Source organism: Lepus europaeus, chromosome 21, assembly GCF_033115175.1.
Source record: "Lepus europaeus isolate LE1 chromosome 21, mLepTim1.pri, whole genome shotgun sequence".
NCBI lineage: Eukaryota > Metazoa > Chordata > Mammalia > Lagomorpha > Leporidae > Lepus > Lepus europaeus.
This window is the reverse complement of record NC_084847.1, coordinates 51,012,066-51,029,784: the sequence shown is the minus strand read 5'-3', so window position 1 is coordinate 51,029,784 and position 17,719 is coordinate 51,012,066. Positions and strand designations below refer to the sequence as shown.

The following is a 17,719-nucleotide window of genomic DNA, read 5'->3' as shown; positions in this document are numbered from 1 at the left end:
GCACCTCCCAGGGGTCACGGGGACAGCACCCAGGGGCGAGAAGGCCCGCATCATACACCTTGCAGCTTCTGTCTGCCCCCTCCGAGGCCCTAACCCAAACAGTCCCCTGGGAGCCATGCGGATGTCCCTGTGGCCTGGGCGACCAGTCACAGGACAGCCCACAGGTCCTGCCTCCCTGCTGCCAGGGCTCCGACAAGAGCTTAAAAGGCGCTGGGGAGGGGGCAGTGCTGTGGTGCAGCAGGTTAAGCCACCGCCGCCGGTGACCCAGCAGCCAGTATCAGGGCGCAGGTCTGAGTCCCAGCTCTGCTTCCAGGCCAGCTCCCTGCTGATGGCCTGGGGAAGCAGCGGAAGACGGCCCAAGTGCTTGGGCCCCTGCACCAGCGTGGGAGACCCGGATGGAGCTCCAGGCTCCTGGCTGCGGCTTGGTCCAGCCTTGGCTGTTGCAGCCGTTTGGGGAGTGAACCGGCGTACGAACGACTCTCTCTGCCACTGTGCCTTTCAAATAAATCAACCTTTTACTACAACAGTCGGGGAATTCTAAAGCAAGGAGCCCTGGTGACCACGCGGGAAAGGTGACGACGTGGCTGGTGCCAGTGGCCCTCAGCAGGAGCTCGTGTTCTGAGAAGTCTGTCCAGACCGGCCTCTCCCTGGGACCAGTCCCTCCAGCTTCGGGAAACACTGGGCAGGCTTGTGTAGGCCATCAGCCGCATCGCCTTGGCTACTTGTGGGGTGCCAGGGCTCACAGAGACAAGAGGCGGGCCTCACCGCCTTGCTGACACACACGGTGGGGCTTTATTGACTGGGAGGGGTACGCCTGCACACACACACCCCCACCCTGGGGGTCTCCTGTCCACGGTGGTGCCTCCTCCCCCAGGGGCCGTGGCTCCCCCAGTGCAGGGACAGGGACTCCCGGGCCGATCACACAGCACCTGGGGACTCTCGGCTCTAACTGGCCACCGGGGCCATTGTCTTCTGGCACAGCCTGGCCAGCAGCCCCGCCATCTGCAGCAGAGAGTTCACGCCTTCTGCGACTTTCATGTGCGTGTATCCGATTTCCTGAAAAACAAGCCCCGCGGAAGCCTGGTTAGCAAGGGAGGGAGTTGTTCTTGGTTTGTTGTTGTTTTTTTTTTTAAAATCTGAACTAATGGTTTGCTCAAAAAGAGCTAAAATGAACCCAAACTCTGGCTAGGACAGGAACGCTGAGATATGACATGGCACGCTTGACTGAAGTTCAATTTCTTTCCTAAAGCAATGTTTTGCTCGCCTTCCAGTCCAGCTCCTTGCTCATGGACACCCTGGGAGGCAGCAGGTGCCGGCTCAAGTGCTTGGGCTCCTGCCACCCATGTGGGAGACCCGGATGGAGTCCCAGGCTCCTGGCTCTGGCCTGGCCCAGCCCTGGCTGCTATAGCCACCTGGGGAGTGAACTATGCCTTTCACATAAAATAAATAAAACTAAAAACAAAAACAAAAAACCGGCTGGCGCCGCGGCTCACTAGGCTAATCCTCCGCCTTGCGGCGCCGGCACACCGGGTTCTAGTCCCGGTTGGGGCACCGATCCTGTCCCGGCTGCCCCTCTTCCAGGCCAGCTCTCTGCTGTGGCCAGGGAGTGCAGTGGAGGATGGCCCAAGTTCTTGGGCCCTGCACCCCATGGGAGACCAGGAGAAGCACCTGGCTCCTGCCATCGGGTCAGCGCGGTGCGCCGGCCGCAGCGCGCTACCGCGGCGGCCATTGGAGGGTGAACCAACGGCAAAAAAGGAAGACCTTTCTCTCTGTCTCTCTCTCTCACTGTCCACTCTGCCTGTCAAAAAAACAAAACAAAAAAAAAAAAAACAAAAAAAAACCAAAAAACCGTGGGCGACCAGGGACAAGCAAGTTACAGCCAGGATGACACACCATTCCCCGCCTCCGACGAGGGCTTGGAAAACCCAGCCCAGCCCTCCCCGTGCTGGCCGGGACGCGGGGCACCTCGAACGCTCACTTTGCCGGCAGGAATGCGAAACACGCCGCCAGCCACTTGGGAAATCAGTTTGGCAAGTTCTCGCGAAGTTAAATCTACACGTCCCATTTGACTAAGCAACCTCACTGCTAGGAATTCACCCAGCAGACACGGAAAGTTCTGTTCACGCTTGAGCTGACCCACGTACGCAAATGTTCACGGTTGTGTTATTCGCAGCCTCTCAAGTCTGGAGGCCCAACTGCCCTGGAACTGGTGAGCCGGTAAACTGCGACGCACGCCCGGCACGGAATACTACTCAGCCAGGAAAAAGATGGAGCCCGCTCCTGGCGACCGTGCGCACTGCCCGAGGGCCATTAAGCTACGCGAGAGGAGACAGAACCTGCACAATTCCATTTCTGGGACATTCTGGCAAAGTCTGTCCCCTGATCGGAAAACAGAGCAGGCGCTTGGCACGACAGCTAGGCCACTTGTGAAGCCCACGTCCCGTCTCCCAGTGCCTGGGTTCAAGTCCCAGTTCGGCTTCCGATCCAGCTTCCCACTGCCCTGCAACCTGGGAGCCCAAGTACTTGGACCCCTGCCACACGGGAGACCCAGGCTGAGCCCCTGGCTCCGGTTTTGGCCTGGTCCAGCCCTGGATGTGGTGGGCATCTGAGGAGGGAGCCAGCCGATGGGAGATGTGTGTCTGTCTCTCTGCTTTTCAAATGAAACACAATACTAAATTATATTTACGAATACATAACAGAACCTTCAACAAAGGGAGCCCAGGCTGCAGTGCGGAAGGGGGTGGGGCCTCCCCTGGCCCTGGGTGCACCAGCCGGCGCCAGGCCTGTGAGCTCTATAGGTGCGTGATCCTCTCCCCCTCCCCACTGACCTTGATAAACTCCAGCTTCAAGTACTCCGCCATCTGGAAGGTTTTACACACCCGGAAAATGTTGCCAATGATGTCTTCTGGGGAGTAGCCCAGGTGCCACAGGTGTGCGAGAATCTGGCCAAGAGCACACAGTGGTGAGGGTGCTGAGCGCTTGGAACCACAGGGCCCAGGGGCGGAGCCACGCCTGTCAGTCACCCTGCAGGGAGTGCCGGGCTCACCCCAGGCGATCACCAGGGAGCCAAGGACCCCTGTGGGCCACACCCTCCAGTTCCCCTGGGGGGGGGGGGCGATTTACATGGTCCCCCCCCCCCCAATGTATTGCAAATGTACTCCAGGATGGCCCCTCCCAAGCCCGCCCAATGTCTGAGCCTGCGCAGGGACAGCCCGCCTGCTGCCGGTCACCACGCGCCCGTGCAAGCCTGGAGGGGGCGGCCATTGCCTCCTCCCTTCCTCGCTTTGACACCGTGGGGGCAAGTCCAGGGAGCAGGACGCAGCGTCCCTGACCCCGAGGGCTTCCTTCTGTCCCACTCAGGCCTGGCTCTCTGCCTCTACCTCAGTCTCCCTCTCTCGCACTCCGATCTCACGTTGGCTCTGGCCCTGCCCTAAACCTGGGTGACTTCCAGCCGGGTTTGTTGGGAGCGAGGTGGGGAAACTGTGATGAGAGCAGGGGCCCCCCTCACACCTCCACCTCCCAAGTGACCGAGGCCAGTGGGACCTGCTTGTGGGCCAGGCGCTCCCTCCTGGGCCTGCCCCTTGTGGCTGCCTGGGGACAGTGGGGTCCCAAGAGGCCGGGTCCCGAGCTGCTCACGAGACCGGCTTCTCCGGAAGTGAAGGGGCGGGGCTTTTCTCAGGGCCAAGTCTCCCTCACAGAGGACAGAAGTGCAGCGGGAAGCCGCGGCTGTCCCTCGCAGGCCTGCGGCATTCAGGCAGCGTGATTCAGGGGCAGGCGCGCGGCCTGCGTACACCTCAGAGTGCCTGGTTCGAGTCCCGGCTCCTCCGTTTCCAATCCAGCTTCCTGCTAAAGGGCACCCGGGGAGACGGCTTGCATGCTTGGGTCCCTGCCACCCCCGTGGAGACCCTGACTGAGGTCTGGGCTCCGGCCTGGCCTGGCCCGGCCCTGGCTGCTGCAGGCACTGGGGGAGTGAGCCAGTGGATGGACGATCTCTCTGCCCTTCAAGTAAGATACAACAGCGTGCCACAGGCCGAGCAGCTCTGGCCCAAGTGGATCTACAGCAGGAGGGAGCGCGCGCAGCTCTGGGGGGCAGGGGCAGGGGCGGGCGGGAGAGGGCACCTTGTAGGCTTCATCGATGTTGGCGTTCACACAGTGCTGGATCATTTCCTTGACTAGTAGCGGGTGGGGCTCGTCGCAGACCTGGCCGAGACACGAGAGGGGCACCGGGCTGGGCGTGGCCACGGGAGCAAAGCGGCTGAGGCGTGGGGCTCTCCCTCTGACCACTGAGAAGTCACGGAGAGCTGCTTCCAATGCCACAGCCACAGGCTTCTCAGCCACAAGAACAACGCAGCAGGCACGCGTGGGGTGGGGGGGCCGCTGTGAGGCCCCGGGCACCGTCTTACAGCGCTCAGACCCACAAAGGAACGGGGAGCCGTGGGGCCCACCTCTCCCACGGGGAAGCTCCCCTCGGCCAGAGCCACCGCCCCCCAGTGCCCTCCATGGGCCCTCGCTTGCACCCCGGCTGCGCTGTTGGCCTGACCCCCGCCCCCAGCATCTCCAGGTGGCACCCTCGCCTGCCCTCGCCTGCCCTCCGTGGGTGGGTGCCTGCCCCAGGATGACGCGGGACCCTGCCCGTCACCATGGAGCCCGGTCCCTTCCTAAGCACGTGTGAACACATCCATGCCAGGGGCTGGGCAGGCTTCTCCCAGGCTCCCGCCACCCGCCACCCAGGGAGAGCTTGGGCAGCCCCACCCAGCTTCCTCCCAACGGCCCTGGGCAGCCAGCTTCCAGACCCTTCCCATAGCTAGATGCGCTGGTGTGGGGCACAGAGAACCTTGTCCCTCAACTGGGCACTGCTGCCCGCCCCGGAGGAGTGGGAACAGCAAGTGGGGCGTGCAGAAGAGACCCGGCCGTGTGGGGTCAGAGGCCGCTGGGGGGGAGGACGGTGCATGGGTGGCTCTCGCCCACAAAGCCAGGCATGCGAACGTGGCAGGGCAGGGCCACACGCCCGGCCCTCCAACCCACCCCCACGGAGGCGGAGCACCTGCCCCTTCTGGGCACGCAGACCCCCTCGCATTCCGCAGGCCGCAGAGCAGCCCTGGTACCTTGAACACGTTCTCGCTGTTGATGAAACCGAACCCCGAGAAGGTGGACTGTAGGTTGTTCAGCGCCTGGGGGCAGGGGTCAGCAAACACGGCCGCGTGAGCTCCCGGGCTGCACCGCGCCGCCCAGGTCCGCGGCCCCGCCCCGCCCCGCCGCGCACCTGCCGCATGTCGCCCTGCGCCGTGAAGATGATGGCCTCCAGGCCGTCGTCCGTGTGCGGCACGTTCTCCTTCTCGATGACGCTCAGCAGCCTGGCGAGAATCTGCGCGTCGGTGAGCTTGGTGTAGCGCAGGACGGCGCACCGCGACTGGATGGGCTCTGCGCGACACGGACGGGGCCTGAGCCGCGCTCCCCGAGCTGCAACACCCGCTGGGCAGGGGCTCAGCAAAGACGTGCCCAACGGGGCGAGACGCCGCACTGTCCACCCACAAGCCATGGACCAGAGGCCTCAGCCGGCACGGCCCAGGACAGCCCTGGGCAGGCACACTGTGTCGCCGCGGGTCCAGGTGGCGCTCCCGGACCCCTGGGGTGGTGGGAACAGGACAGGGCCGGGGGTGGGGGGGTGGGGGTGGGGGGTGGGGGGTGGGTCTGACACCCGCTCCTGGCCTCTGGATTAGAGCCGATAGCCCCTCCCTCTCTGTGGCTGCCACACTGACTGTCCTAGGTTTTCATCCCTCCCCTCTGCCTTTCAAATAAATAAATTTTAGAAACAAACAAACAAAATTTTACACAGCTGGTTACACGGAGCTCAGCCCAGGGCTCACCGCACCTATGATTTTGTCGGAAGCGTTGCACGCCAGAGCGAAGCGAGTCGTCTTGGAGTAGATCTCCATGGTCCTCCTCAAGGCCTGCTGGGCCCCGTCCGTCATGCTAAGGAGACACGGGCAGGCAGCTTGCATGTGCAACTCAGGGTGGACGGACATGGGCGTCACGTACAGCGGGTAAAGCCGCCACCGGCAGCCCCGGCATCCCATATGGGCGCTGGTTCCAGTCCTGGGTGCTCCACTTCCGATCCAGCTCCCTACTATGGCCTGGGAAAGCAGTGGAAGATGGTCCCAGTCCTTGGGCCCCTGCACCCGCGTGGGAGACTCGGAAAAAGCTCTTGGCTTCGGACTGACTCAGCTCTGGCCATTGTGGCCATGTGGGGAGTGAACCAGCGGATGGAAGATCTCTCTCTCTCTCTCTGCCTTGGCCTCTCTTTAACACTGCCTTTCAAATAACTAAATAAATAAGTTTTTTAAAAACAAAAAAACAAACAAAAAAAACAGGTCCATGGTCCACCCCTGCTAGCTGGGACCTCAGTGCTGCCATGTGAGATGGAGACCATTCCAGAAGGTTGCTGTGATAATTCAATAAAGTCAGGACACGTACAGAGCGCCCAGCACGTCCTAAATGAACACGTCCACGTCCCATCCATCAATGTCAGCTGATAGGGTGATCCACAATGTACCACAAGGGCACACGAACATGTGCACACCCTGAGGTGCACCCTCACTATGGAATGCAACTAGGAAAGAGAACGTCTTCACAGCAAGACGGTAACGTGCAGCGTGGCGTGTAACACTGCACGGAAAAACCAGCAGGAGAATCGTATTATAATCTCAACGATGTAAACGCGCACAGGAGTGACGCAAGCTCGTACGCTCCACCCTGTCTTCAATTCCTGCCGTATTTTCAACCACTCACTCACGGTTTCTTCACCTGTTAGTGGTGGCTGTACACCATCACACTGGACATACTCACAGGCCACTGAGCTGTGTGTTTTAAAGTGGTTAAGACGGTCCAGCACGGTCCCCGAGCTGTCCACTGCAGGCCAGGCGGCAGCTCGCACCTGCTGCCCTGGGAGACGAGCTGGGCGAGTCCCCGCCCCGCCCCAGGAGAGGTCTGAGTAGGGAGTCAGAGCCCAGGTTGACGGCTCACGGCCCGGCTCTACCTGTCGGCCTCATCCAGGATGATGATCTTGTGCCGGCCCTTGGGGAGGGTGACCTTCTGCTGGGCGAACATCTTGATTTTATTCCTCACGACGTCAATGCCCCTGAAACGACAAGTCGGGGCCGGGCTCACTGCCACTGTCACCCCCACCTCTGAGCTGCGTTTCCGGGCAGTGGAGAGAGCAGCGTTCTAGACCCTCCTGCGGGGGACGCTGAGCACAGGGCCAAGATGGCCGGCTACGGGCTCCACAGGCCATCATCCGAGGTGAACCTGCTCAATTCGGGAGTGAACAGTGAATTCCCAAGATGAAAAAAATACATCCGTCTCCATCTAGTCCGTAACCCACCGGGAAGGACTTCATTCCACGCTATCTTGTGATAAGAACTGAACGTCTCGCTTTGCTAAGAGTCCCTGCCACCCATGAGGGACACCCAGACTGGGCTGCTGGCTTTGGCCAGGCCTAGCTGGACTGTTGCAGGCATCTGGGGATGAACCAGCAAGGGGACATGTTTTTCAAACTAAATCAATACTTTTTACCCATACTGGAATGCTGGCCCCGGTCCCAGCGGCTCCGCCCCGATCCAGCTCCCTGCTAATGTGCCTTGGGAAGTCGTGGATAACGGCCAGGTACTCGGGCCCCCGCCACTCACATGGGAGACCTGAATGGAGTCCCAGGATCCTGGCTTCCGCCTGGCCCAGCCCCGGCCACTGTGGCCATTTGGGGAGTGAACCAAAGGATGGAAGATCTGTCGCTCTGCCTTTCAAATCATGAAATAAACGTTAACAAGGGCAGGAGGTCACGCTCGGCTAGAATGTACTGTACCTGACTTCTGGAACCATCCTTCACACAGGGACAGCCCGAAGGCTCCCACGTGACAGGGGATGTGCGGGGACATTCCCAGGACCCCGCCCCGCTCAGGGACGCACACGTCTCCCACAGCAGACACCAGAGAGCCGCGAGCCAGGTCCTCCGGAACCAGCTGCACGCGGCCCGCGAGCCCCCAGTCCCTGACCCTCTTCTCCCCCCCCCACCCCGGAGGCAAACCAGCGCCTCCCAGCATTCGGACGCCTACCCCCTGGAACATGGCCACGGAGGGCCAAGCGCTGGGGAGGCGTGGAGACCTGCAAGCCCCTGTGCCTGTCACCCAGGAGGTGACAGCTCAAATACTTGAGTTCCTGTTACCCATGTGGGTGGCCTGGAGGGAGCTCCTGGCTCTGGTCTGGCCCAGCTCTGACTGTTGTGGCCATTTGAGGAGTAAACCACTGGACAGATCTCTCCCTTCTCTGTCATTCAGCCTTTCAGATAAATAAATCTATTTTATAAAAGGCGCTGGTGCTGGCTCGTAGCAGGTTAATCGGCCACCTACAGCGCCAGCATCCCATACGCGTGCTGGTTCGAGTCCCAGCTGCTCCACTTCTGATGGAGCTCCCTGCTGGTTCACATGGGAAAGTAGCAGAGGATGGCCCAAGTGCTCAGGCCCCTGTACCCACACGGGCAATCCAGATGCAGCTCCTGGCTTCAGCCTGGCCCATTCACAGTAGCTGTGACCCCTTCAGCAAACCAGTGGATGGGAGACCTCTCTCCCTCTCTGTTTTTCCCCCTTTGTCTCTGTAATTCTGACTTTCAAATAAATAAATAAATCCTTTTTAAAAAATCAGATTTAGAATTACCGGGATCCAGCAGTCATACTTCAGGGTATATACCCAAAAGACCTGAAGAAAAGGTCTTAAAGATTTATGTGCAGGCTGGTGTTATGGTGTAGCAGGTTAAGCTGCCACCTGCGGTGCCAGCATCCCATATGGGCACCGGTTCAAGTCCCAGCTGCTCCACTTCTGGTCCAGCTCTCTGCTATGGCCTGGGAAAGCAGTGGAAGATGGCCCAAGTGCTTGGTCCCCTGCACCTATATGGGAGACCCGGAAGAAGCTCCTGGCTTTGGATCGGCACAGCTCCGGCCCTTGTGGCCAACTGGGGAGTGAACCAGTGGATGGAAGACCTCTCTCTCTCTCTCTCTCTCTCTCTCTCTCTCCTCCTCTCTCTGTGTAACTCTTTCAAATAAATAAATAAATCTTAAAAAAAAAAAACAAGCGACACGTAACAGGAACACACGATGGAATACTACTCGGGCAGACAAGAGACAGGAATTCTGACAGCCGCTGCAACACGGGTGGTCCATAAGGACTTCATGCTGTGTGAAATCAGACAAAGACCACATAACTGCACTTACACGAAGCTCCTACACTCGCCACACCCACAGAACCACGGAGGAGAATGGTGGGTGCTGGGGCGAGGGGCAGGGGATGGCGAGTTGGTTAGTGCAAGTTTCAAGTTTTACAACACGACACAAAGTTCTGGCTGCACAAAAACGTGACAGCATCTGACACAAACGTGTACATTTCAAAATGGTCAACGGGCTGGCGTTGATGGTGCAGCGGGTTAAGCCACCTCCTGCAGCACCACGTCCCATACAGACACTGGGTTCAAGTCCCACCTGCTCCCTGCTATGGCCTGGGAAAGCAGCAGAAGATGGGCCAAGTGCTTGGGCCCCTGCACCCACGTGGGAGACCTGGAAGAAGCTCTTGACTCCTGGCTTCAGCCTGGCCCAGCCCTGGCTATTGTGGCCGTTTGGGGAGTGAACCAGTGAGTTGGAGAACTCTTTCAAATAAATAGACTTTTTTTTTTTTTTACTTTAAAAATGGTTTCGATTGCAAAGTTTGTGTGGATTTGACTGCAATTAATAATTATTTAAAGGTGCCATTGAAAACCCAAAGTAACCTTAAGACAAATGCCTCTGAGTGCCTCTCACCCCCGCCCCCTGGGTGAGGGGAGGGGCAGAGTCAGCCCAGGTACAGTAGTGAACAACACAGTCGCCCCCACAACTCACAGGCCAAGCACCTGCCGCCCTCCCACCGCCCTCCAGCCCCGCCCACACGCACCTGTCATTCGAGGCATTGAGTTCCAGAACAGCATCCTTAAGGGCCGGGCCCAGCAGCGCTCGGGCCAAACACAGGATGCTGGTAGTTTTGCCTGTTCCTGGAGGGCCCTGGGGAGGTGGGAGCTCCAGTAAGTGCTTGCCGGCACCACAAGGAGCTCAGCGCAGCCCTGGCATCGGCACTCACCGCCCTTCTGACTGTCCCCTGCAGCCACCATCCCACAGGCCACCCCACCAACCCCAGCGAAAGGAGGCAGCAGGGGAGAGCACGGGGCAGGAAGTGAAACGGGGCCTGATACTCACAGCAATTATGATGTTGGGCACGTTCCCTTCTCGGGCAAAGACCTGGTGGGGAGAGGGGGTGTGAGTCACACTGGGGCCAGCACCGGGACCGTGGGGAAGACGCTGCCCGGGACACTCACGGCCCACAGTGGAGTGCCCGGCCCTCCATCTGACCTCCAGCTTCCTGCCGGTGGACAGCCTGGGAAGCAGCGGTCCCTAGGTCCCTGCCACCCATGTGGGAGATCCACATGGACTGCCCGGCCCCTGTGCTCAGCATGGCCTAGCCACGGCTATGGTGGGCATTTGGGGAGTAGGGGCTGGTGCTGTGGCGCGGCAGGTAAAGCCACCGCCTGCGGTGCCGGCATCCCATATGGGCACCGGTTCGAGTCCCGGCTGCTCCACTTCTGATCCAACTCTCTGCTATGGCCTGGGAAAGCAGTGGAAGATGACCCAAGTCCTTGGGCCCCTGCACTCGCGTTAGGAGACCTGGACGAGGCTCCAGCTCCTGGCTTCAGCCTGGCTCAGCCCCAGCCGTTGAGCCATTTGGATGTGAGATCTCTGCCACTCTGCCTTTCAAATAAATAAATCCTAAAACAACACAAAGTCAGCGCTGCGAGCAGCTGTTTTCAGCAGCCAGGGCTCCTGATCTCCTGATCTCTCCCATGTGCTGAGTTCCTGGTTCCCGACACCCCCACCGTGGCTGTCTTCCTCCAAACACCTCCAGCTTGGCGAGGCCACAAGGGGGACAGCACAGGGGGTCTTCAAGGCACTCACCTCCAGCCTGCTCACCGTGTCTTCATTCCCCACAACTTCATTCAGCTTCACCGGCCTGTACTTCTCCACCCTGTTTAAGACAGTGCACACACGTGTAGACATGGCGCTCTTCCCACTGCCCGAGACCACCAGGGGTGGCCGGGGGTGCGGTCACCCACATCCCACGCGGGCGGTGTCCGGCTCGAGTCCTGGCTCTGCTTCTGATGCGGCTCCCTGTTAATGTGCTCTCTGGGAAGGCAGCAGGTGATGGCTCGAGTGCTCCCTGCCACCCACGTGAGACCTGGACGGAGTTCCGGGCTCCCGGCTTTGGCCTAGCCCAGCCCTGGCTGTTGCTAGCATTCCTAGCAAATGGAAGGTCTCTGTCTGTGTCTCTGCCTTCCAAATAAAGCAAGCATGGAGGGCTGGCGCTGTGGCATAGGTTTAGCCTCCGCCTGCAGTGCCGCCATCCCAGGTGGGCACCGGTTCGAGTCCCGGCTGCTCCACTTCCCATCCAGCTCCCTGCTGATGCTCCTGGGGAAACAGCAGAAGATGGCCCAAGTGCTTAGGCCCCTGCACCCATGTGCGAGACCCGGAAGAAGCTCCTGGCTCCTGGCTTCAGCCTGATCCAGCTCCAGCTGTGCGGCCATCTGGGGAGTGAACCAGCGAATGGAAGCATGAATGGGCGACCCCAGAGTTTCGCCGGAGGATTTTACGGAATCGACAGAAAGAGGCCGAGGAGTCGGGGTTTGGATGGAAGTGCTTGGGCAGCAGAGAAACACCTGTGTTCTCTGGAGACGGGCCGGAAGTGGCCATCGGGAGCGACGGGACGCCGTGGGGAACACAGCCTGCCCGTCACAGCAGACACTGGGCTCACTCGGCACCCACGGCATCTGGCGAGCCAGACGTGGGTGCGCCAGGCCCCTCGCCTGCCAGTTTCCACAGCTGTATGTGTGCCAAGCGCACGGCAGGGCAGGCCGGGGGTGGCAGAGGGGCCGGGGCGGAGTCTCACGCCGTGCTGGGGGGGGAACGTGGCTTTCTCCAGCTGAGGACCCGAACAGCAGGGGACTCACGAGGACCTGGCCATCGGCACTTCCTCTGCCTTCAGCTCGCACCCTGTACAGGGGCTGCTCTGCTCCAGAAACAGAACAGGCGGGCGACAAAGCTGGCTTGTCGCACACTGCAGGAAGCAGACGCAGGTCTCCCCCAAGGCCAGCAAACAGAACACGCTTGTTCCTACTTTTTTTTTTTTTTCTTTGTATTTAGCCCCTTGTCAATGCCGGCACTGTGTAAGGAGCTGCAGATTCCAAGCAGAAAGCAAAGGCGGAGCTAGCATCTCCCGACTCTCGCTCTAAATGGCCTTCCCCAGGGAGATTCAGCTCGGCAAGCCCCCGCCACGGGGGCCTCAAAGGCTACTGTGAAGGGGCCAGCGCTGTGGCACAGGGGACTAAGCTGCCACCCGCAGCAGACATCCCGTTCCAGTCCCGGCTGCTCCGCTTCCAGTCCAGCTCCCTGCTAATGCGCCTGGGAAGGCAGTGGAGGATGGCCCGAGGGCCTGGGCCCCTGCACCCATGTGGGAGACCTGGATGGAGCTCCAGGCTCCTGGATTCAGTGCTGGCCCAGGCCTGGCCGTTGTAACATTTGGGGAGTGAATTATCTGATGGGAGATCTCTGTCTCTCTGCTTTCCAAATAAATAAATTTTTAGAAGAGGCTTTTCCCCCTAAAATACTGTGAAAAGGCTGCATGGATTTCAAAAATTTTTTGCATCAACATAAACTTCTCTTTCATTCCACCTTTCTGGAAACTTTGTGAAATGCCTTTAAAAAAAAAAAAAGATTTATTTTATTTATTTGAAAGGCAGAGTTAGAGAGAGACAGAGAGAGAGGTCTTCCATCAGCTGGTTCACTCCCCAGATGGCTGTAACGGCTGGAGCTGCACTGATCCGAAGCCAGGAGCATCTTCTGGGTCTCCCACACAGGTGCAGAGGCCCAAGCACTTGGGCCATCTTCCACTGCTTTCCCAGGCCACAGCAGAGAGCTGGATCGGAAGAGGAGCAGCCGGGACTCGAACCGGCGCCCATATGGGATGCCGGCACCGCAGGCAGCAGCTGTACCCACCACACCCACAAAGCAGGGGCTGGGAATAGCAGGAACTGAACTGCAGCTGGATTTTTTTTTTTTTTTTTTAAGATTTACTTTATTTATTTGAAAGGCAGAGCTATAGAGGGAGACACAGAGAGAGATCTTCCATCTGCTGGTTCACTCCCCGGATGGCCGCCAACAGCCCAGGGTTGGGCCAGGCCGGAGCCAGGATTTCCTACACAGGTGTAGGGCCCAGGCACTCGGGTCATCCTCCACTGCTTTCCCAGGCGCGTTAGCAGGGAGCTGGATCGGAAGCGGAGCAGCCAGGACTGGCCACTCGGGCGGGACTGGCCACTCGGGCAATGCGGTCCGCCATAGCTGGGTTTTGAACAAGGCAAGTGTTCTCCTCTTCCGGGCCTTTGCACAGCTGCTCCCCCTGCCCAAAACCGCCTCCTCCACGAAGCCACAAGGCTTGACTTGGGGCCTTTTTGCTCAAGTACCAGGCCTTCACGGGGCCCTACCTCTCATCGAATGCTCAGCACATCTACTTGTTAACTGCATTACAGGCCAATAGAAGACAATAAAAATACAACACAGACCACACGGGTCATGAAGAACTGGTAACCGCATGGAAGCGTAGAACGAAAAAGCAGTGAGGGCCGGCACTGTGGCTTAACAGGCTAATCCTCCGCCTTGCGGCGCCGGCACACCGGGTTCTAGTCCCGGTCGGGGCACCGGATTCTGTCCCGGTTGCCCCTCTTCCAGGCCAGCTCTCTGCTGTGGCCCGGGAGTGCAGTGGAGGATGGCCCAGGTCCTTGGACCCTGCACCCCATGGGAGACCAGGAGAAGCACCTGGCTCCTGGCTTCAGATCAGCGCAATGAGCCGGCCGCAGCGGCCACTGGAGGGTGAACCAATGGAAGGAAGACCTTTCTCTCTGTCTCTCTCTCACTGTCCACTCTGCCTGTCAAAAAAAAAAAAAAAAGGCAAGAAAAAGCGGTGAGGCCGACTCTCCACGCCGCCTGCCCCCCCTTGGGGCCCCCCAACAAGCCCTCGCCGCCCCCCGGTTCCTCGCCCTCATGTCCGATCTACGGCCTGGGCCCCTCACCACGGCAGCTCGTAGTGGCCGGCGCTGCTGGACGCCTTGCCGGCGACAGGCGCAGCGTCCTGGACCGCGCCACTCTCCTGCACCTCCATCCTCGCGCGTCTGCTTCCCGCCGAGCCCGAGGCCCCGCCCCGTGACGCCATCACGCACGGCCCCGCCCCCTGGTCGCGGGAACGCCGGGCGGGAGCGGAGGTCGCGAGCGCGCGCCCCCCCCCTTTCTGCGCCTGCGCAGAGCGCTGCGGCTTTTGCCCGGGCCGCTGTCCGTCGCTAGAGGCCGCGGTTGCCGCGCGGGAGCTGGCGTCCGAGCTGGGCGCTAGACCCGACCGGGCAGGGCGGCCAGGGGGCGCTCTCGAACCCCCGCGCCGCCCCGGGTGCGGCCGGGGAGGAGACGCAAGCCGTCTCTCCGTCGGAGGTGATTGCATTTTCCTTTTTTTTTTTTTTTCATCCTGAAAAATGGATGCATATCTGATATTTCCTGCCGCGGCCCGAATGCGTCATCGCCGTTAACAATCCAGAATAAAGACTGAAAGCCACCGGGATCCGCGCTGCGCCCTGGGCCCCCCGCGGAGGCTGCTCCCAGCAGTGGGGGTCTGCAGGCCAAGGAAGGGCCTGGGGGTCTGGACTGGGGGATCTGCATAAAATCCTCCTCCTATTGCATCGTCATGGGGGGGCTTCTTTCTCTTCTGCCCCCAGGGCGGAGCCTGGCTCTCTCCACCTGCCCATTTCCAGAACAGCTTGGATCAGCCTTGAGGAACTGGGCTGCTCCCCTCCAGGGCGCCGTGTCTGTTTCTCCCTTCCTCCCGTTCTTCCTCTGTCTTTATTTTTTAGTATATAAAAAAAACAGATGTAGGGGCCGGCACTGTGGCATAGCGGGTAAACCACCGCCTGCAGTGCCCGCATCCCATATGGGCGCCGGTTCAAGTCCCGGCTGCTCCACTTCCCATCCAGCTCTCTGCTGTGGCCTGGGAAAGCAGTAGAAGGTGGTCCAAGTCCTTGGGCCCCTGCACCCACCTGGGAGACCCAGAAGAAGCTCCTGGCTCCTGGCTCTGGATCGGCACAGCTTTGGCCGTTGCGGCCAATTGGGGAGTGAACCAGCGGATGGAGGACCTCTCTCTCTCTCTCAGTGTATTTGACAGGCAGAGAGAGAGAGACAATGGTGTGTCTAATCTAATGGTGTGTTCCCCAAATGCCCCCAGGACAGGAGCCAAGAACTCAGCCCAGGTAACCAACGACCTGAGCCTTCCACCGCCTCCCAGGGTGCACGTCTTCAGAAAGCTGGGTCAGGAGCCGGAGCCTGGGATCATCCCCAGGTCGTCTGATGGCAGGAGGCTGGGCCGAATGTTGACACCCCGACTCCCAAAGCTGCTATTATTTGTTATCATCAGTGAAAATCTTCATGTGAGGGTACATAAAAAATTCAAGTTCTTGGGTCACTGCCACCCACTCAGACGACCTGGATGGAGTTTCTGGCTTTGGTCTGGCAAAGTGCTGGCTGTTGGGGCCATTTGGGGAGTGAACCAATGATAGAAGCTCTGTTTCTCCCCCTCTCTGTAAGTCTGCCTTTCCAAAGAAAATCTTTTAAAAAAAGATTTATTTTTGTTTGTTTGAAAGGCAAAGTTATATATATAGAGAGAGATCTTCCATCTGCTAGTTCACTCCCCAAATGGCCACAGCGGCCAGGTCTGGGCCAGACCAAAGTCAGGAGTCAGGATCTTCCGGGTCTCCCATGTGGGTGCAGGGGCCCAAGCACTTGGGCCATCTTCTACTGCACTCCCTGGCCACAGCAGAGAGCTGGATCAGAAGTGGAACAGCTGGGACTTGAACAAGTAACTATATGGGATGCTGGCACCACAGGTGGCAACTTAACCTACTATGCCACAGTGCTGGCCCCCCAAATAAGCATCTTAAAAAATTGGGGCCGGTGCTGTGGCATAGAGCGCACACTTGCATGTGCTGGTTCACTCCCCAAATGGCTGCAACAGCCAGGCCTGGGCCAGGCTGAAGCCGGGAACCAGGAGCTCCAGCCGGGTCTCCCATATGACAGGTACGGTCCCGAGCACATAGGCCGTCTTCCGCTGCCTTCCCAGGCAACACTAGCAGGAAGCTGGATCAGAAGCGGAGCAGCTGGGATTCCCCACTGGATGTCCCCTCCTTCCCGCCCCCGTGTCCGGCAGCAGTTTAATCCGCTGCTGCATCACCGTCACCACGCAGGCCTCTGAAGACCCAGTCCCGAGGGCGGCTAATTAGTCATTCAAATAAGTGTGGGCTCCAGAATTTGCATCGCTCTCTATTTTTATCTTAGTTTCCAAGCCCCCCCACCCCCCACCCAAGAAAGCCTGGCCTCTGTGGAAATGCTCTGGGGAGGGCAGCACTGTGGTCTGCTAATTTTTCACCTGTACGCATGGAGGACAGGGTGCCTGCCCCCTGCTCCCAGGTTTCTTCCTTGCACCTACTAGGTGCTCGGTCAGCACCGGCCAGCTGCTCACGCCAGTCAGCCAGCCAGGCTGGAGGGGTCCACGCAGGGGGCATAGTCGCCGTCCTGGGCATCAACTGTGCAGATGCCTCCCACGACCTGGGCTCTGGAGACGTTTGTTTGAATGATCATAATTACCAAAGTCTACCCTCGGCGCCTTTCTCTTCCCCTTTCATATGATTTGGGGGGGGAAATGCCTGATGTTTCTTTCCCTTGAAACTGTCTTATAACTTTTTTTAAAATTATTTATTTGAAAGAATTACAGAGAGAGGAAGAGAGAGATTTTTCCATCTGCTGGCCCTCTCTCTAGATGGCCACAATGCCCAGGGCCGAAGCCAGGAGCTTCATCCGGGTCACCCACAGGAGTGGCAAGAACCCAAGAACTTGGACCACCCTCTGCTGCTTTCCCCAGGCCCTTGGCAGGGAGCTGGATCAGAAGTAGAGGAGCCGGGACACAACCGGCGTTCACAGGTGATGCGGGCGGCTCGGGCTTCCCCCAGGACGCCACAACTCCGCCCAGGGTTGTCAGTTTTTAAAATTGCCACTCACAGATCCTTATACACACTTCTCTGGGAACGGCTCCTTTCCTTGGGAATGCTCCCACGTGGTGCCAGTCTTCCCTCCTTCCCTGCCCACGCGCATCCCACCACATCCATAGGACACAGCTCAGAAGCTGAACGCTTCCCGTAAACAAAGCGGCTGGCAGTTCTCTCTCCTCCCGTGGTTCTTCTCCAATCATTCCACTCTACCAGAGGCCTCCTTAGCAATTATTTGGAAGGCACAGAGACACAGATCTTCCAAATGCCCACAACAGCCGGGGCTGGGCCAGGCAAGAGCCGGGAACTCCGTGTGGGGTCTCCCATGTGGGTAGCAGGGACCCGAGTACTTGAACCATCACCTGCCTCCTCCCGTGGTGCGCATGAGCAGGAACCAGAACTTGAACCAGGCGCTCTGCTAGGGGTCCTTCTTCTTCTGGGAGGGGCATTTGACGCTGATCCCAGGACCTGAGATGTATACCCCCGTTGGCTTAACCTGGGAGGGGCACTGCCCTCTACCCCAGGCCC

General features: G+C 59.3%; 1 protein-coding gene across 1 annotated transcript; it reads right to left on the bottom strand.

The window, feature by feature from the left end:
- Nucleotides 1-478: 478 nt before the first annotated feature.
- On the bottom strand, nucleotides 479-14,300 carry RFC2 (replication factor C subunit 2). The gene is made up of 11 exons (XM_062180139.1): nucleotides 14,186-14,300; nucleotides 11,022-11,091; nucleotides 10,269-10,310; nucleotides 9,970-10,076; nucleotides 7,037-7,138; nucleotides 5,873-5,973; nucleotides 5,264-5,421; nucleotides 5,106-5,171; nucleotides 4,120-4,200; nucleotides 2,829-2,942; nucleotides 479-1,056 (listed from the first exon to the last, which is right to left on the bottom strand). Exons 1-11 carry the CDS (start codon nucleotides 14,272-14,274, stop codon nucleotides 946-948), a joined length of 1,041 nt encoding a protein of 346 aa, XP_062036123.1. The 5' UTR covers nucleotides 14,275-14,300; the 3' UTR covers nucleotides 479-945.
- Between the last annotated feature and the right edge of the window lie 3,419 nt (nucleotides 14,301-17,719).